General features: G+C 43.1%; 1 protein-coding gene across 7 annotated transcripts in view; it reads left to right on the top strand.

Moving 5' to 3' along the window:
- Positions 1–21,067, top strand: part of LOC141265383 (triple functional domain protein-like) — a 1,868,493-nt gene that overhangs the window by 675,776 nt on the left and 1,171,650 nt on the right. For all 7 annotated transcript variants that reach the window (XM_073678400.1, XM_073678401.1, XM_073678399.1 and 4 more), the window contains one exon: positions 1,304–1,478. In XM_073678400.1, the coding sequence (XP_073534501.1) occupies positions 1,304–1,478 (175 nt within the window). The remainder of the gene's footprint in view (positions 1–1,303; positions 1,479–21,067) is intronic.

Genomic DNA, 21,067 nt, shown 5'->3' with positions numbered 1-21,067 from the left:
AAAATAAAGGTAACATATCATTTTTACTTTGCCCCTAAAAACAGACCAAGCTGTTTTATTTGAGGCCTCACAGAATGGCATAGTTTTGCACACCTAATTTAAAATATATGCTTGTCATTTAAGAAGTTGTCCACTACTTGGACATCTCCTGCTAATACCCCTCGATTGGCCCCCATAAAAGAATAAAGCTTACACTGTGTTCCAAATTATTATGCAAATAATTTTTTCTCAGATTTTCCCAAATTACCTATATGAATTGCAGTCATGTAATTTTCCAGTCAAATAACTATTAGAGTACAATTGAAAGGTTTTTGTACAAACTGCCTATGATAACAGGATATTTTTAAAAAAATAAAAAACTCAAACTGCACTCAAAATGCTTGTTCCAAATTATTATGCACAGCAGAGTTTTCAACCTTTTCATTTTAATAAAGAGCAAAAAAATGGTCATTTTTGAAATTATAAGCATTAGCCGGTTATTACAAACTGAAAGCTTCTTTCAGACAAGGGGTCCTATGTGCGAATGGAACATCACCTAGAATAAAGTTTTGAGTTGAAAACGGTTTGAATTCAGTTTGTAATAACCGGCTAATGCTTATAATTTCAAAAATGACCATTTTTTTGTTCTTTATTAAAATGAAAAGGTTGAAAACTCTGCTGTGCATAATAATTTGGAACATGCATTTTGAGTGCAGTTTGACTTTTTTATTTTTTTAAAAATATACTGTTATCATAGGCAGTTTGTACAAAAACCTTTCAATTGTACTCATAGTTATTTGACTGGAAAATTACAATGACTGCAATTCATATAGATAATTTGGGAAAATCTGAGAAAATATTCTTTGCATAATAATTTGGAACACAGTGTATACTCACCTCCCATGCAGGCGCTGTTTCCGCAATGTCAGCACTGACACTCCCTGGGGCTCCAGTGCTGTTGCTGTGACACCGGTGCCCAATCAACAGCAATCCCAAAGTTCCCGCCTCCTGTCAATTGAGCATGAAGAGGAAGCCCGAGATTAGCCACAGCCCTGACTTCCTCTTCATGTTCGATTTGTCTGAAGGTGGAGACAGTGACGCCAGTGCTGATTGGGCGCCGATGTCATGTGTCACAACAATGGCACAGCAGCCCGGGACCGCGAGCCCCGGCACGGGAGGTGAGTATAGCCTTTTTTATTTTATCGGGGCCAAACATTTTTATCAAGAATGGGTTGTCCTAGTAGTGGACAACCCCTTTAAACTATTTAATGTTACATTTGATAACTGATCAAGCTAAACAGTGTGCTTTTTTTCTCCTTTTAAGGGATTGTGCACTTTCCAGTAACAAAGCTCCACACAACAGCTCTATTAATCATATCGAAAGCGTTCTCCAGCAGTTGGATGAAGCTCAATCTCAAATGGAGGAGCTTTTCCAAGAAAGAAAAGTTAAACTTGACCTTTTTCTGCAGCTCCGCATTTTTGAAAGAGATGCAATTGACGTAAGTTATTTTTTTTGTTTGTTTATATACATATAACTATATATGTATATTATACATATAATATATTATTTATTTGTTGCAACTTTATTGTGGATGCTCTGTTATGATTTTTTGTCTTCCTGTACAGATCACATAAGAGCTGATTAATTAAAACTGGCATTGCACTCACCAGTCTTAATGAAGGGCTCACTGGAGTACGCAGCACCGAATTCAGGTGCTCGCCACTTAATAATTTCAGCACCTCTTTTCTGTGGCGTGCACCTTGCCAATAATGCTATACTGAAGTTGCATTTCTGGATTAAAAAAAAAAAGCATTCAGCATTTTTAATGCATTTGATGTGAGGGTGTAGCCTTGCTCCATCCCATCCTGGCTCCTCCCCAGCTCCACCTATTTCAGCCATACTGCTTTAAAATTGCAACTTTTTAAAGCTTTTATGCCTTTTTTCTGATGTAAAAGATTTGATGTATCAGTCCTGTAATGCTTTAAGAAAAAATAAGTAAAATGACATGATTTCATTTCAGATTCAGCTCTTATATGTCAATAGCTGCCTAGCGTATAATGTAGCCGGTTCTGGAGGTGGGAAGGCAGTTCCTGGGTGAAACATCTATTTTTAACTTAAAGCAAAATTATGGTAAAAAGTGTTCTTTGAAGTTAACAAGTGATTTCACCTTTTTCTGAAATTACAATTTATTTTACATGGTCCTTATGTCAGATATGCTTCTGTTTAATAAAAAGCTACAGTTTTGCAGGTAAATTAATTACAGGTAAGGACAGGCAGGACAGTTGCATAATTTTGTGAATGTGATAGCTGTAATGCAAAATAATGCATCTGTTTAATATTGGATTAAAATATATGTTGTTTTTCTGTCACTGTCTGGTGCTACACAACCATAAATTACATATTTTTCAGTGATATTTCACAGTGTGTTTTAGTTTACTATGTGTTATTGGTAACAAAATGAGCTAAGTTGGGACAATTATGCAACGGACCCAGCAAGCAATTACTTGTACTACTAAATTATGCTATAAACCAAGAACTCAGGAAAAAATGAAACATGTTTATGTCATAAATAATTCCTCCAGTTATAGGGAGAAACTAATGTTTACACAATAATAGCGAACTTCCAAGTCTATGTTGCCGGCTACTCTTATCCATGCACTAGCAGGATGCTCTGTGTCCTAGGCTCCTGTCTCCAGTACAAGGGAAAGCATTGTAGAATAATCCTGTACAGCACATGGGACCCGAGGAGACAGAAGAATGCATGGAGAAAAGCAACCCGCAGCATGGACTTTATTTGGTCTGTCTCTTTACAGAAAAATTCTTTATTACAAGTTAAGAAAACCAATTTTACAAACTCCTGCACTATAATTTTTCCTCTATGTAATTGGAGAATTGTACCACAAAAAATCAAAGGTGATTGCTGCTCTTTTAATTTAATAATTTAGTAAGTTTGAATTCAAAGTGATGCCATGAAATGTTACTTTTCTTATACAAGGTATTTAAATAAAATGGCTCCTATTCATGAAAGGATTTACCCTTACAAAGCTTTAAAGTCTTAAAAATTTTATGCAACATGTGACTGCACAAATTTTTTGGGGGGTTTGGAATTTTCACACCATTTTTGCCCAGCTCTGACAAAGGGTCAAAACTGGGGTGTGGGGATTCCCAATCATCTAATTAATGATGCTCTCTGTCATTCTTTACACCAATATTCCCCAACTCCAGTCCTCAAGAGCCATCAAAAAATCATCTTTTCAGGATTTCTTTAGTATTGCCCATGTGATAATTCCATCACTTGTGCAATAGTAAGGAAATCCTGAAAATGTGATCTGTTGGTGGCTCTTAAGGACCGGATTTGAGGAACATTGCTTTACACCATAAATCTTAATCCATGCCAGGGCCGGGACGAGGGCTGGCCAGGGTAGTCCCCTTACTAGGATGCTAGGGGGTGCACTTTGGAAAAAAAATTGCTGAATATCTGCGGTCGCCCGTCATCTACCAGCACAGTGACGGCCAGGGCGCAGGCACACAGGGGAGCAGTGTTAGTCACATTCCTCTCTCTAAATTATGTGAGAATGAGCTTTTTTTTTTTTTAATTCTTATATTACTGTGCAGGGGGCGTAAAATGAGGGACTGCACAGAAAGGTGGGGTGATAAAATGAGGAGAGGGGGTTGTGTTGATGGGGGAACAAAATGAGGGAAGGGGCTGTGCCAATAGGGGGGATAAAATGAGGAGCTGTGCTGATGGAAGGGATTAAAATGAGGCACTGTGCAGAGAGGGGAATAAAATGAGGGGAGAGGCTGTGCTAATGGGAGGGAATAAAATGGGATGAGGGACTGTACAAATAGGGGAATAAAATGAGAGACTGTGCAGTGGAAGGGGAATAAACTGAGGAACTATGCAGATGAGGGAGGAATGAAATGAGGGACTATGCAGATGAAAGGAAATAAGCTGAGGGACTGGAGATGGGGGATAAAATGAGGAGCTGTCCAGATGGAGGGAATACAATGAGGGGTTGTGCAGATGGTGGGAAAAAATGAGGGGATGTGCAGATGTGGGGGAATAAGATGAGGGGCTGTGCAGCGGGGGTAATGAAATGAGCTGTGCAGAGGGGGGGGGGTAAAATGAAGGCCTGTGCAGAGGGGGGATAAAATAAAGGGCTGTGCAGGGGGGCATGAAATGAGGGGCTGTATGGGGGCCATGAAATTTTGGCCCTCCAAAATTTATGTTTTCTCTTCAGAGCTTGGGTCGAGAAGGGTGAACAACCAGTAATCAGTGTTGTCCAAAATGCATATAATACATAACACATGGGTCATGGGAAACGCAGCAGTACAGAAAGTTAGCCATGTCTGCCAAACTCCCAGTAGTAAAGACTTCTCTGTCCCTACAAGGAGGACTCTCCTTCTCCCTCGCCTCCTAACATTTCAGTATTGTTGCTGGCCAAAAATTTAGCAAAGAGCCAATGAGGCAGATAATTTAGGATAATTGCAACACTGTCAGCTTATGATCTGACTGAAGATGCAGTAATTGCAGCTTTTTTAAATTAAAAAAAAAAAGTCACTCCCAAAATTGAGTTAGGGCTGCCTGATTGCTTCACAAATTTATGGTAGAGGGCTGCATGAGGGCCCTCCCAAATGTATGGTAGAGGGCTACCTGAGAGTCCTCCCAAATTATTTGTAGAGCGCCGCTTGAAGGACCTCCAAAATTTTGGTTAAGGGCCACCTGATTGCCCTCCCAAATTTATGGGCCAGCCGACGTTCAGTGGGGGGCGCCTTTGCGTAATTTTAAGGTGCCAACTTCCGCGTTCAGGGAGAGACAAATTAGGATCAGATTTAGGCAACTCTTAGCCTATTTAGGGTCCTTAGGGTGTTTGTCATTAGGTGGACATTCACAGTAACTGCTTTGGTCTGGGCACGGGCGTTATGAGACACCTGCTGGTGTAAGGCGGGGACGGAACACTGTGAAAAATAGTGGCGGATGGGGACCGAGAACCAATGGACTTACGCCGCTATGTGGTTGCAGAAACTCAAAGTATCCACAAGCCTAAATGGCAAGATTTATTTCCAGGGCAAGCAGTGTTTAAATGTCCCCTTTAGTGTTTGGGCCTGTGGCTGGGTGGGTGACTGGGTATTTTCTTTGCATTTCAAAGCCTGTGGTAGGGACAGCTGAATGCTGCTCTGGGACAAGGAAGTGGATGTCGTTGCTTAATGTGCTTGCGAATGTGCAATGACAATGACACATCTGCGCCTGCCTCCTACACAGGGGATTACCCAGCACGGAACACCCTGAGTACTTTCTTCCTTTATCTTCCTCTAGGGCGGCATGGTGGCTCAGTGGTTAGCACCGCAGCCTGGGAGCGCTGTTGTCCTGGGTTCAAATCCCACCAAGGACAACATCTGCAAGGAATTTGTATGTTCTCTCCGTGTTTGTGTGGGTTTCCTCCGGTTTCCTCCCACACTCCAAAGACATACTGATAGTGAATGTAGATTGTGTGCCCCGATGGGGACAGTGCCAATACTGTCTGTGGAGCGCTGTGGAATTAATTGAGAATTAAGTGAGTAAAATAAGTAAATAAATATCTTTGCCTGGTCCACATGCAAACCTTCCTCTTTAATTGTGAGCGGGGAGCGTTTGAGTAGACAGAGAAGCAGGATGTTTACAGTGATTATGATCACATCGCCACTCACCATCTTGGTTGCTTGGTTGCAGTCTTACATCCATGGCCGCTCATCACTTGTTATGTGTGGAGGCTGAGTGGAATACAGTCAGGCATGTTGGAGCTGGTATTCAACTACGGCCCATTGCTGCTCACAAAGCTTTGACAAGTACATATTTCATTTTGAGTTACTGCGTGTGGGCAGGTAGAAAACCAGTCAGTGAGCTGGCACTTGCAAGCGCGGCTGCAGCACTGCCAGACAAGTGGCAACTGTAGCTGACTTGTAAAAATGAGAGAAACAGTTGGCCATCTCCTCCCTCTGGACACTCCACTGCCTCTGTTATGACTCTGTGGATATGGTGGAGGAGGAGGACAAAAAAAAACCATGAACCATAAACCACTTTTTTAGGTGGGAAGGGGTGCATGGGAATAGGAATACACCAACAAAAAAAGGAACAATAAAACCTTGATGAGGGAAATTGACGCATGTGGTTGCTCTGGATAACTGTTGCTCGCCTTTTCCCTCTAGCCATGTCACTTCTTCTGATGGCCCTATAAAAATTATTAATCATAGGAAGAATGACACCACAGCTACAGAGGCCGATTCCCGCCGACGCCAGCAACAGAGGAGATGGAGAAATTACTTTCTCCATCCCCTCCGCAGCTGTGCTGCGATCCTCTCTGTGCGAGAGGATCAGAGCACTGACAGTCGGCTCCCGCTTGCAGTACAGTAGAGCAGGAGCCGAGGGTCATTAGCATATCGCATCAGATGCCATATGATAGTGGGACCCCAGCCTTACACATACTGTCTACAGGTACTGTAGATGGAGATTATATATATATATATATATATATATATTTTGAGTGCAGTTTGAGTTTTTTATTTTTTTAAAAATATACTGTTATCATAGGCAGTTTGTACAAAACCCTTTCAATTGTACTCTAATAGTTATTTGACTGGAAAATTACAATGACTGCAATTCATATAGGTAATTTGGGAAAATCTGAGAAAATATTATTTGCATAATAATTTGGAACACAGTGTATATATATATATATATATATATAATATATATATATATACAGTGCTGGCAAAATGTATTGTCACCCCTGCAATTCTGTCAGATAATACTCGGTTTCTTCCTGAAAATGATTGCAGTCGCAAATTCTTTGGTGGTATTCTCTTCATTTAATTTGCTTGCAAGGAAAAAACACAAAAGAGAATGGAGCAAAAATCAAATCAATGATCATTTCACACAAAACTCCAAAAAAGGGCCAGACAAAAGTATTGGCACCCTCAGCCTAATACTTGGTTGTACAACCTTTAGCCAAAATAACTGCGAACAACTGCTTCCGGTAACCATCATTGAGTTTCTTACAATGCTCTGCTGGAATTGTAGACCATTCTTCTTTGGCAAACTGCTCCAGGTCCCTGATATTTGAAGGGTGTCTTCTCCAAACTGCCATTTTGAGGTCTCTCCACAGGTGTTCTATGGGATTCAGGTCTGGACTCATTGCTGGCCACCTTAGAAGTCTCCAGTGCTTTCTCTAAAACCATTTTATAGTGCTTTTGGAAGTGTGTTTTGGGTCATTGTCCTGCTGGAAGACCCATGACCTCTGAGGGAGACCCAGCTTTCTCACACTGGGCCCTACATTATGCTGCAAAATTTGTTGGTAGTCTTCAGACTTCATAATGTCATGCACACGGTTAAGCAGTCCAGTGCCAGAGGCAGCAAAGCAACCCAAAAACATCAGGAAACCTCCGCCATGTTTGACTGTAGGGACCATGTTCTTTTCTTTGAATGCCTCTTTTTTTTCCTGTACACTCTATGTTGATGCTTTTTCCCAAAAAGCTCTACTTTTGTCTCATCTGACCAGAGAACATTGTTCCAAAACGTTTTAGGCTTTCTCAGGTAAGTTTTGGCAAACTCCAGCCTGGCTTTTTTATGTCTCGGGGTAAGAAGTGGGGTCTTCCTGGGTATCCTACCATACAGTCCCTTTTCATTCAGACGCCGACGGATAGTACAGGTTGACACTGTTGTACCCTCGGACTGCAAGGCAGCTTGAACTTGTTTGGATGTTAGTCGAGGTTCTTTATCCACCATCCGCACAATCTTGCGTTGAAATTTCTCGTCAATTTTTCTTTTCCGTCCACATCTAGGGAGGTTAGCCACAGTGCCATGGGCTTTAAACTTCTTGATGACACTGCGCACAGAAGACACAGGAACATTCAGGTCTTTGGAGATGGACTTGTAGCCTTGAGATTGCTCATGCTTCCTCACAATTTGGTTTCTCAAGTCCTCAGACAGTTCTTTGGTCTTCTTTCTTTTCTCCATGCTCAATGTGGTACACACAAGGACACAGGACAGAGGTGGAGTCAACTTTAATCCATGTTAACTGGCTGCAAGTGTGATTTAGTTATTGCCAACACCTGTTAGATGCCACAGGTAATCACATGATTTTTCATACAGTACCAATACTTTTGTCCACCCCCTTTTTTAGGTTTGGTGTGGAATTATATCCAATTTGGCTTTAGGACAATTCTTTTTGTGTTTTTTCATTGAAGACAAATTAAATGAAGAGAATAATACCAAAGAATTTGTGATTGCAATCATTTTCAGGAAGAAACTGAGTATTATCTGACAGAATTGCAGGGGTGCCAATACTTTTGGCCATCACTGTATATATAGTATATCAAAAGTCAGCACTCCAAAAATTAATTGGAAAAAATGGACTTTAATGAGTCCAAAAAGCAACGTTTCGGTTCACAGAACCTTTTTCAAGCAGAGTTCAAATGCATAAGGTGCAATGTATATAGTTACAAACAGTGATTCCATAATTACAATTAATTTATACAAAACCATGATTTCACTAGAAAAGTGCAGAAGTGCATATCTCAAAATACTATTCAATTACATACATAGTGATAAGTTTTAAACAAGTACATTATTATCATCAATATCATGATCCATAACTCTCATAAAGTGACAAGTGCTTTGATTGATAATTATTAGTGCCAGGTGTACATTATAAATAATACATATGAGGTTGCGACTCACCCTGCAGCAATCATGCATGACCACACTTCCTGCTTCCTCCACGCTGTTCTCGGCGTCTCAGAATCCAATCTGCGCATGTCTCCCAGGAGACCGACATTGTTTTGTCACATGACCGGGGCAAGCCTAGTCCACCCACATCGTGACGTCACCCGGCATGCGCATTACACTTCTAATGCTACGGTCGCCATCTTTCTAATTGGAAACCCCACCAGAAGATTATCTTCAAATATGAACAAAATACGCGCTTAAATAATTTATCCTATCCTCTATTAACGATACAAAAGTGCACACTTCTCATTATCAGGAACACCATCCTGTTAACAATTTCTCAATTCATTTATATTACAATAACAATATCCATATGGTAATTCCTATGTCCATAAATGAACGGAGAGGTAATATATTATTACATAACCCAAACACCCTTCCATGGAATTCCTTATTCCTAGGTTCATCCATGGAGTGAGATTAACAGGTCAGGGGAGGAACCTTCATCAGGTCCCCACCCCCTTCCCAATCTCAGGCGTTAAATGCACTATAATTCATTTCTCTCCATAAATAGGAATACCACTCCATAATGTAGAAGTATATTTTTATAACTTCATTAGGTGGAAACTTGGATATTTTCAACTATTATATACAGTACAGACCAAAAGTTTGGACACACCTTCTCATTTAAAGATTTTTCTGTATTTTCTTGACTATGGAAATTGTACATTCACACTGAAGGCATCAAAACTATGAATTAACACATGTGGAATTATATACTAACAAAAAAGTGTGAAACAACTGAAAATACGTCTTATATTCTAGGTTCTTCAAAGTAGCCACCTTTTGCTTTGATGACTGATGACTGCTTTTCACACTCTTGGCATTTTCTTGATGAGCTTCAAGAGGTAATCACCGGAAATGGTCTTCCAACAATCTTGAAGGAGTTCCCAGAGATGCTTAGCACTTGTTGGCCCTTTTGCCTTCACTCTGCGGTCCAGCTCACCCCAAACCATCTCGATTGGGTTCAGGTCTGGTGACTGTGGAGGCAAGGTCATCTGGCGTAGCACCCGATCACTCTCCCTCTTGGTCAAATAGCCCTTACACAGCCTGGAGGTGTGTTTGGGGTCATTGTCCTGTTGAAAAATAAATGATGGTCCAACTAAACGCAAACCGGATGGAATAGCATGCCGCTGCAAGATGCTGTGGTAGCCATGCAGGTTCAGTATGACTTCAATTTTAAATAAATCCCCAAAAGTGTCAACAGCAAAGCACCCCCACACCATCACACCTCCTCCTCCATGCTTCATGGTGGGAACCAGATATGTAGAGTCCATCCGTTCACCTTTTCTGCGTCGCACAAAGACACGGTGGTTGGAACCAAAGATCTCAAATTTGGACTCATCAGACGAAAGCACAGATTTCCACTGGTCTAATGTCCATTCCTTGTGTTCTTTAGCCCAAACAATTCTCTTCTGCTTGTTGCCTGTCCTTAGCAGTGGTTTCCTAGCAGCTATTTTACCATGAAGGCCTGCTGCACCAAGTCTCCTCTTAGCAGTTGTTATAGAGATGCGTCTGCTGCTAGAACTCTGTGTGGCATTGACCTGGTCTCTAGTCTGAGCTGCTGTTAACCTGCGATTTCTGAGGCTGGTGACTCGTATAAACTTATCCTCAGAAGCAGAGGTGACTCTTGGTCTTGCTTTCCTCATGTGAGCCAGTTTCTTTTGAGCGATTGATGGTTTTTGCAACTGCACTTGGGGACACTTTCAAAGTTTTCCCAATTTTTCGGACTGACTGACCTTCATTTCTTAAACTAATGATGGCCACTCATTTTTCTTTACTTTGCTACTTTTCTCTTGCCATTATGAAAATTCTAACAGTCTATTCAGTAGGACTATCAGCTGTGTATCCACCTGACTTCTGTACCACACAACTGATGGTCCCAACCCCATTTATAAGGCAAGAAATCCCACTTATTAAACCTGACAGGGCACACCTGTGAAGTGAAAACCATTACCGGTGACTACCTCTTGAAGCTCATCAAGAGAATGCCAAGAGTGTGTAAAGCAGTCATCAAAGCAAAAGGTGGCTACTTTGAATAACCTAGAACATAAGACATATTTTCAGTTGTTTCACACTTTTTTGTTAAGTATATAATTCCACATGTGTTAATTCATAGTTTTGATGTCTTCAGTGTGAATGTACAATTTTCATAGTCATGAAAATACAGAAAAATCTTTAAATGAGAAGGTGTGTCCAAACTTTTGGTCTGTACTGTACATATACACACAGATATAACTACTGTACACTCAGATACATATATATATATACTTGTGAAAATGAGGTATACGTAGAAAACAACAAGTACAATAGTTTGAACAAAAACAAGTCACCGACTGGTAGAGGATGAGAGAGAATCTAGAAGGGGGAGTAAGGTTACAGTAGGTGAGGAAACAGCTGATCGTGCAGCAAGAGTTACTGCAGATTGTAGGCTTGTCGGAAGAGGTAGGCCTTCAGGTTCTTTTTGAAAGTTTCCACGGTAGGTGAGAGTCTGACGTGTTGGGGTAGAAAGTTCCAAAGTAGGGGGGATGCACGGAGAAATCTTGTTTGCAATTGTGGGAAGAGGAGATAAGATGGGAGTAGAGAAGGAGATCCTGTGAGGATCGGAGGTTGCTTCCAGGCAGGTAGCGGGAGACTAGATCACAGATGTATGGAGATGTATGGCTTTGTATGCCAAGGTTAGGGTCTTCAACTTGAGTCTCTGGGCAATGGGGAGCCAGTGCAGGGATTGACAGAGGGGAGAGGAGGGGGAAAAGCTGGGGGGGACAGGTGGATTAGTCGGGCAGCAGAGTTTAGGAAAGATTGCAAGGGTGTGAGAGTGGTAGAAGGGAGGCCACAGAGCAGAAGGTTGCAGTAGTCGAAGTGAGAGATAATGAGGGCATGCACTAGTGTTTTTGCGGATTCATAGTTGAGGAATGTATGGATCCGGGAAATATTTTTGAGTTGGAGTCGGCATGAAGTGGAAAGGGCTTGGATATGAGGTTTGAAAGAGAGATCAGAGTCAAGGGTTTACCCCGAGGCAGCAAGCTTGCAGGACTGGGGAAGAGTGGATAGCCATTGACTTTGATAGATAGGTCACGTGGGGGCGTTGAGTGAGGTGGTGGAAAGATGATGAATTCAGTTTTATCACTATTAAGTTTTAGGAATCTAGCAGAGAAGAAAGATGAAATAGCGGACAGACATTGTTGGATTCTTGTTAGTAAGGAGGTGATATCAGGTCCATAGAAGTAGATCTGTGTGTCATCAGCATAGAGGTGATACTGAGCCGTGAGACTCTATGAGCTGTTCCAGCCCAAAGGTGTAGATTGAGAAGAGCAGGGGTCCTAGAACTGGACCTTGAAGGACAGCAACAAATAGGGGGGGAGATGAGGAGGTGGTGTGTTAGTGGGAAATGCTGAATGTCTGGTCTGTTAGGTATGAGGAGATCCAAGATAGGGCCAAGTCTGTGATGCCGAGAGATGAGAGTCTTTAGTTAAAGGGAATAGTCCACAGTGTCGAAGGCAGATGACAGGTCCAGGAGGAGGAGGGCAGAGTAGTGTCGCTTGGATTTGGTGGTCAGTAGGCCGTTAGTGACTTTAGTAAGGGCAGTTTCAGTGGAGTGATGCGGTCGGAAGCCAGGTTGTAAGCGGTCAAAGAGGGAGTAGGAGGAGATGTGGGAGGACAGTTCAAAATGGACTTCGTGTTCCAGTAGTTTTGAGGCATAGGGGAGAAGTGAGATGAGGCGATATTTAGACAGAGAGGATGGGTCAAGGGGATAGGTGTGATCGAGGTACGTTTGAAGCATGAGGGGAAGACGCCAGTTGTTAGTGACAGGTTGAAGAGGTGGGTTAGGATGAAGACTGCGGTGAGTTTTGGAGTGAGGTGGGACAGGATTGGGTCAAGTTTACAGGTGATGAGATGTGACTTGGAGAGTAAATAGGAAAGTTGATCTTCGGTAATGGCGGAGAAGTTAGTTTTGGAGGAGAAGAGTTGAGTAGTTATGAGAAAGGGCTGTGGGGAATTATGGCCAAAGCTTTTTACTTATGTTGTCAATCTTCTGTTTGAAGAATGAGGCTAAGTCTTCAGCTGAGATGAGTGGGGAGAGAGGGGCAGCTGGGGGATGGAGGAGAGAATTGAAAGTACTGAATATCTGTTTAGGGTTGTGAGACAGGAAGGATATGAGTGATGAGAAGTAGTTTTGTTTTGCTGCAGTTAGTGTGGACTTGAAAGTAGTGAGGAACTGTTTGAATGCTGTGAAGTGCTTGTTGGAGTGGGACCTTTTTCATCTCCGTTCAGCATCCCTGGAAGCCCTTCTTAATTCTTTAGTCAGGCTGGTGTGCCAGGGTTGCCTGTTGATTGTGCGAGCTTTGGTGTGTGTGAGGTGGGCGACCAAATTGAGAGCTGCAGCAGTTGTGTTATATAAAGGAGCAGCAGCATCTGCATCGTGTAAGGAATTTATTTCTGTAAGAGGGATAAGGGATTCAGAGAGTGAGTATAGGTCAAGGTGTTTGAGATTTCTGCGAGTGTGTGCAAGTTTCTGGATGTGGGATTGTGGACCTGGAGAGGAGAGGGAAGAGAATGTGATTAAGTTGTGGTCAGAAAGAGGAAGAAGTGAGTTAGAGAGGTTAGATAGAGAACAGAGGCGGGTGAAGATGAAGTCCAGAGTGTGTCCATCTTTGTGAGTGGCTGCGTAAGACCATTGAGGAAGTGAGGGATAGAAGCTTAGAGACAGATGATTGGGAAGTGTCATTGGGGATGTTGAAGTCACCCATGATAATAGTGAGGATGTCAGCGGAAAGGAAATGGAGTAGCCAGGTGGTGCATTTGTCTATGAAGGTGGTAACTGGCCCTGGGGGGCGGTAAATGACAGCCAGTTGAAGGTTGGAGGGTGGGGAGTAGGTGCACACACAGTGCACTTCAAAAGAGGGGAGGGTTACGGACGGTGGCAATGGGATATGTGAGAAGGAGCAGTTATCTGACAAGAGAAAGCCAACTCCTCCACCATGCTTGCTGCTGGGGCGGGGTGTGTGGGAGAGGTGGAATCTGCCTTACGAAAGTGCAGCTGGAGAGTCTGTGTCAGAGGGGGTGAACCAGGTTTCGGTGATGTCGAGGGAGGAAAGTTTTTAGTAATGAAAATATCATGTATGTAGGAAAGTTTGTTGCAGACAGTGCGAGCATTCCATAGAGCTCCTGTTAGTGGGACTGGGAAAGCGGGGGCTATGCACATGGGTATAAGGTTAGAAAGGTTGCTAAACTGTGTGATCGATCTAGGATGAAAGGTAGATGTGACTGTGGGGATGTCGGGGTGGGGGGGCGGGATTTGAAGAGCTATCACCAGCATTGAGGAGGAGCAGAGAAAGTGGGAGCAGGAGAGCGCATGAGGTGGCTGTCTGTGTTTGTAGACACAGGATTGTATGTTGAGGATCAGTTCTGAGGAGGAGGTGAGATGGATGGGGAGAATGTAAGGAGAGATGACCAGTTCCTTACTTACTTACTGAGTATCCAGTTTCCTTCAGTTCCCTTAAGGTTCAATTCTGGTCTAATTCTTAGCTGAGTATTTCATCAGTACACTTCTATGTTGCACTTGTATATTACACTTGCAGACGCATAGCTCACAATATACAGGTGCATCTCACAAAATTAGAATATCATCAAAAAGTTAATTTATTTGTTCTTCAATACAAAAAGTGAAACTCATATATTATATAGAGTCATTACAAAAACAGTGATCTATTTCAAGTGTTTATTTCTATTAATGTTGATGATTATGCCTTACAGCCAATGAAAACACATAAGTCATTAACTCAGTAAATTAGAATAATTAACAAAAAACACCTACAATGGCTTCTTAATCATTCAAAATGTCCCTTAGTCTGTTTCAGTAGGCTCCACAATCCAAGGGTTGATTGCTGACTTGATAGATGTCCAGAAGGCAGTCATTATCACTAAGTAAATACTAAGTACATTTTGCATTTCATTGGGAAATCAAGGTCCCAGAGTCTGGTGGAAGAGTGGAGAGGAAAACAATCTTAGCTGCTTGAGGTCTAGTGTGAAGTTTCCACAATCAATGATGGTTTGGGGAGCCACGTCATCTGCTGGTTGTAGGTCCACACTGTTTTATCAAGACCAAAGTCGGCGCAGCTTTCTACTAGGAAATTTTAGAGCACTTCATGCTTCTCTCTGCCGACAAGCTTTTTGGAAATGGAAATTCCATTTTCCAACAGGACTTGGCACCTGTCCACACTGCCAAAAGTACCAATACCTGGTTTAAAAACAACAGTATCACTGTGCTTGATTAGCCAGCAAACTTACCTGACCTTAACCCCATAGAGAATCTATGGGATATTGTCAAGAGGAAGATGAGAGACACCAGACCCAACAATGCAGACGAGCTGAAGGCTGCTATCAAAGCAACCTGGGCTTCCATAACACCTCAGCAGTGCCACAGGCTGATCGCCTCCATACCACGCCGCATTGATGCAGTAATTGGTGCAAAAGGAGCCCCGAGCAGGTATTGAGTGCATTTACTGAACATACATTTCAGTAGGCCAATATTTCAGATTGTAAAAACATTTTTTAAGCTGGTGTTATAAAGTATTCTAATTTACTGAGATAATGACTTTTGTGTTTTCATTGGCTGTAAGCCATAATCATCAACATTAACAGAAATAAACACTTGAAATAGATCACTCTGTTTGTAATCACTCTATATAATATATTAGTTTCACTTTTTATATTGAAGAACTGAATTAACTTTTTGATGATATTCTAATTTAGTGAGATGCACCTGTATATTTGCTACAAAATGCAGGCAGCTGTGAACCAGAGACGAGTGGCCACTGCTCATTTATATCAGATAATTAACACTGAGCCAGTGCAGGATATTTAAGGCAGAGTAAACAAGGTCATAAATAAAGGTGGGTGTAGAGCAGTGATTCGGTGAGAGACATACCAGAACACACATACAGCCAGCTGAGTTATGGGGGAATCACAGTAGGAGGAACGCTGGGTTTCATACCTGTATGAAGAATGGAGAAACAGATCTTGAATAGAATGCAATTATATATATAGTACTGTAGGTATCTTTGTGTGTATATACACATACACAGATAACCACAGTACTCATTGATACATATAAACTTCACAGGTACATACTGTATACATACTTGCATATGATGTCACTCGGGCAGGAACATTCCCCCATCTTAAGCATTTGCATCCTGGTGGTCTGATCTCCATCCATCACCACTACTGGCCAAATCTTCAGCTTTCAGCCAGTCCTGTCTCTGGCCTCCTCACTACCTCTGAGAGCTGCAGAGAACAGCTTCAGAGCACTCATAGAATCTTACACTTCTCCTTCCTCCTGAGAAGTTCTGGGCTGCCTGACCCATGTTAACATCAGCCATCACCTCAACCCCCCCCCCCCCCCCATTAGCCACTTACCGCCCCTGCAATAAGGGGGCTTTATTGGGGAACTGAGCCACTCAGGCAGAATTCACACTGCAGCTATGGATTCTGAATGAGTGCAGCCGTTTTCCAATAAAGCCCCCTCAGTAGACTGGGTGGACTTAGCTACAGGAGGGCTGAGGGGATTGGAGTGACAGCTAATGAGAATATTGATCATGCAGTTCATTTGTCAGAACTGCTCAGGAGGAATGAGCGTTGTCAGATGTACTGACTGCTCGGAGGCTGCTCACAGCAGCAGTCAGAGGTTGTGAAGAGGCAGGAGACAGGATTGGCTGAGAACAGCAGACCTGCCATCGTGCCTGTGCCTGAACGCTGAGAAGCCAGTGGTGTGTTCAGGGACGTGTCTAGGAATCCTGCGCTCCTGCATAGAGCCAACACAGCATCAACTAAGAGGAGAGAAAGGGGGCCTCTTCTAACATATTCTGCAGAGTGCAGGTCCCTTTCTGACTGCAAATGACTCAGTTACAGGCCCCCTTCCTCTCCTCTTAGTGGAGATGTTGCCACTGGCTGTATGTGAGAACCAGACATTGCAGCAGCTGATCGGGCCCCGTCTCCTTCGGGGCCCCTGTGCAGCTGCATCGGCGGTATGTCCGCCTCTGCTTCTGACGTCAAGTGTGTGGAACAATCTTTCTGTCTCATTTTTTGGGTGCTGACAGAAAGATGGTAAGATGATTTCCTGATTCAAGTTTTTTAAGGACACTACCTTCGGGAGGAGGGATGGGTCAAGTTTGAAGATTATTATCGGTCATCCAGAATGCTTAAAGAAGAATCTGTTGTTGACAGAGCATGTATCTCTCCTACTCGCTTCGCTGATGTTATGGCTATCAGAAAAGCAGTATTCGTGGAGAGTAATTTGATACTGGTTTCCTCCGGAAGTTCAAAGGGGGTTTTACATAAGGCACGTAATACCAGGTTTAGGTCCCATGGAGGTACTAATTTCCTGATTATAGGTCTTAACCTAGTAACTGCTTTTGTGAATCTTGCCAACCACGGATGATCTTCCAGTGGGTAATCTAAAAAGGCACTAAGGGCAGAGATCTGTACTCTTTAAGTGTGCTGAGTCTCAAGGAATTCTAGAATCTTAGGAATGTCAGGCTGAAAAGAGATTCCTAAGGACTCTCCAACATGAGTGCAGTATTTCCTCCATACCTTGGTGTAGTTGGCGGAAGTAACTGGCTTTCTACTAGCCTGGATGGTGGATATTACCCTATCTGATAGACCCTTAGCACTTAGGATCTGCCTTTCAAGATCCATGCTGTCAGACGTAGGATTTGTATGTCTTGATGTATTAGAGGGCCCTGTGATAGAAGGTCGTGTCTCTCTCCGGCAGGGAAAATGGATCTTCAAGGGCCATGCGATTTAATAACAGGAACCAACCTCTTTTGGTCCACCAAGAGGATTCAAGTATTACCGAGGCCATATCATTCTGGATCTTTCTTAGGACTCTTGAAATTAATGGAAAGGGAGGAAATGCGTATAACAGGCCTTTTCCCCAATTCTGGGACAAGGCATCCACACGGTCGGGATTGTCACCTGGATTTATGGAGAAAAACCTTTCCACTTTCGCGTTCTTGTGGGTGGCAAAGAGGTCTATTAATGAAATGCCCCAGCGGTGAGTAAGTTGGTGAAATACTTCCCGATTCAGCTACCATTCGGATGTCCAGACCTTTTTCCTGCTGAGGAAGTCTGCCACTATGTTGTCTGATCCTTTGAGGATGACCGCGGTTATGGAGATAAGTCATCTCTGCCAAGCCAGGTACTGTAGAAGCTGCCCTCTTGAGCCGCCTTGGTGCCGAATAAACGAGACGATTGTCATATAGTCCGAATAAATCTTTACGTACTTCCCTCTGAGGATGTACTGGAATTGCTGGAGCACTTCCCACACTTCTCTTCACTCCCTGTAATTGGATGATTTCCTGCTGTCCTCTGGGGGGACCAAGAACCCTGAATGTACTCACCCTCTACCTCCACACCCCAACCTAGTTGGCTGGCATCTGTGGTAATCTGTACACACGGGGACTGAGTCCATGATATTCCTCTTTGGAGATTTGTTGGAGATGTCCAACACGACAAGGAGGACTTTAGACCTGCGGAAATCTTCATTCCCTTGTCTAGACAGGACGGTTGCTTGTTCCCGTTCTGCAGGACTGCCTGCTGCGGTTCTTTTGAGTGGGCCTGAGCCCATCGTGCGCCTGGTATGCATGATGTCATAAGCCCTAGAATTTTCATGGCATACCTTATTGTCACTGTTTTTTTCCTTTGGAACAAGCAGATTAGATTCTGTTGCTGATATCTTCCTTTTGGTGATAGGGAGGGAGGACATTCCAAGATGCGAATGTAGGAGAACTCCTAAGAACACCTTCTGCATTTCTAGCTGAAGTTTGGATTTTTCCCAGTTTATACACCAACCTGGGTTTTTTAGCATCTGGATGGTCTGGGCTAGATGCTGATTGAGAAGTGATGCTGAATCTGCCACCAGAAGGAGATAATCCAGCTATGGTATGATGATGATTATTATTATTATCCTTCATTAAGGCCGCTGCTACCTCCGTCATTAACTTTGTGAAGACATGAGATGCCGAGGATAGGCCGAATGGCAGACATTAGAACTGGAAGTGGTGGACTCTTTCCTGGTATTTTAGTACAAATCTTAGAAATGCATGGCTGGCAGGATGAAAGGGCACATGGTAATATGCGTCTCATAGTTTCTTTTTATTAATGGAATAGTTGTTTTTATAGTTTCCATCTTGAATTTCTTGTATTTTATGCACTGGTTTAGGGGTTTTAGATTTATAATTGTGCGGTATTTTCCGAGGCTTTTTTTTAGAGCGAGTAGAGTAGTGTAGAGTAGTGGCCTTGTCCCATCTCTAAAGGTGGTACTGACCTGACCACGTCATATTTCAATAGATCTCTAGCGTTCTCCCAGAGTCTTTTTAAGGCGGCAGGAGTCTGAGGAATAGCAAGCCGATATTTTTGTGGTGGGTGGTAGGTAAATGCTATCCTGGAGCCTACTTCCACGGTTCGCAAAATCCATGGATTTTCAGTGATGGACTGCCAACCCATGTGAAAAAAACGAAGTCTCCTCTGACTTTCTTGGTGTCAGGGTCTCCCTGATAGGCCTGAGGTAAATCAAGTGGACCTTCCCTTACCTCCTTTGGGGTAACTCCACCTTCCAGATTTACCCTTCCCTCTAATCCTGGCTCTGACATGGATGGTCAAAGCCTACGAAAGGATTGATTTTTTTTCTAGACTTCTCCTCTGGGAACCTTTTTTTTTTTCATCTGAAGCCCTCTCCGGATTCTTATCTAAAACTGGCCCAAAGACATTGTCTCCTAAAAAAGGGATTGCACAAAGTTTATTTTTGGAATGGCAGTCCCTCGACCAGGATTTCAGCTCTATAGCCTGCCTTGGTGAATTGGACAAGACACTGTTTCTAGCCGAGAACCTTATTGACTCTGCGGATGCGTCCTCCATAAACAAGGTGGCTGACTTTAATATGGGAAGGGAATCTAGGATGACCTCCCTGGAAGTATTAGATTTTATTAGTGATGATAATTCATCTATCCAGAGAGACATGGACCTGGCCACCGAAGTTGCGGCTATATTAGTTTTAATAACAACAGCCGAGACTTCCCTCTTCTCCCTAGGAGCCCGTCAGCTTTCCTATCCATGGCGTCTCTAAGGCATGATGAATCCTCAAATAGTATTGAGGTCTTTTTTGCCACTCTGACCATAGGAATGTCAATTTTAGGGACATCGTCCCAAATCTTGACTTCATCTGGTTTAAAGGGGAACCAGGCCTTGAAATCCCTAGGAATGACCAATCGCTTCTCCGTATCCTCCAAGTCTTCCAGAATCATAAATCTTATATGTTGGTTTACTGGGAACACAACAATCTTTCTTTGAGTTCTCAGTCCCCTGAAAATGTCATCCTGTATAGTATGTGGTATTTGAGTATCCTCAATTCTCTTAGTATTCCTCACTGCTCACTGCTCATAATAACGCCTTCGTATTTTAAGATGATAAAATATATTTCTTCCGCTCTTTGGAGGGAATCTGGGGGGACATTTCTCCCGCTCCTAGACCCTGTTCAGAATCGTAAGAATATACTTCCTCCGCTGACGATTCCTCCATCTCCCATCTGGCTCTCTTATGACGGGATGTATCCTGAACAGTTTGGCGCAGCATAAGGCTGGAGACCATGCTCTGAACTTCTTCCCAGATCATAGACCACATGTCGGCCAGGAGGGTGTATTGCTCCTCCTTGAGGACTTTGGCTGTGCATTCTGCACATAGTTGTTTTTTATATGCGTCAGGTAGCCGGGTATTACATGTTGGGCACTTTCTTGGCTTTCTACAGGAAGAGACAGGATATTTTTTCTTTTAATAACTAAATACCCTATCTTAAGGTTGGGGAGTGTTATCAGGGACCCCAGTGTTAACTTACGCTCTCCAGGGACTGTTCAGCTTGTGCCTCTGAATACGCAGGATTATAATCCATGGTCAGAAAAAGACACATCATACATAGAGGTAAGTACCCTTTTATAGGGTCTTACCTTGTCCCAGGTGATTAGTGAGGGCGGCCATCAAGGTTTCCTTGTGTTCTACAGTGGAAGGCACGATTCACTGTCCAAGTTTGATGTTTCCCTCTAAACCAGAAATGCGTTCCAGGTTGGAATGTATCCGCGTCATCAGAAGGCGTCCAGACTGGAAATGCGTCCCCTGGTGGAGAGCATGCTGCACGCTTGCTGGAGAAATTGTTCTGGGGAATGCAGCGTGGTTCCCAGAGCCCTCCTGAGAGGCAGGTGGCAGCATCAGGAGCATCATCCCACTCTACTGATGGGCTGAGGGACCCCCACCCAGTGAGGTTTCAGCCT

This window comes from Phyllobates terribilis, unplaced genomic scaffold (genome assembly GCF_046119375.1).
Source record: "Phyllobates terribilis strain yellow unplaced genomic scaffold, ASM4611937v1 Scaffold_4__5_contigs__length_816908805, whole genome shotgun sequence".
NCBI classification, from domain to species: domain Eukaryota; kingdom Metazoa; phylum Chordata; class Amphibia; order Anura; family Dendrobatidae; genus Phyllobates; species Phyllobates terribilis.
Note: the sequence above shows the minus strand (reverse complement) of the source record. Positions and strands in the feature narration are given on the sequence as shown.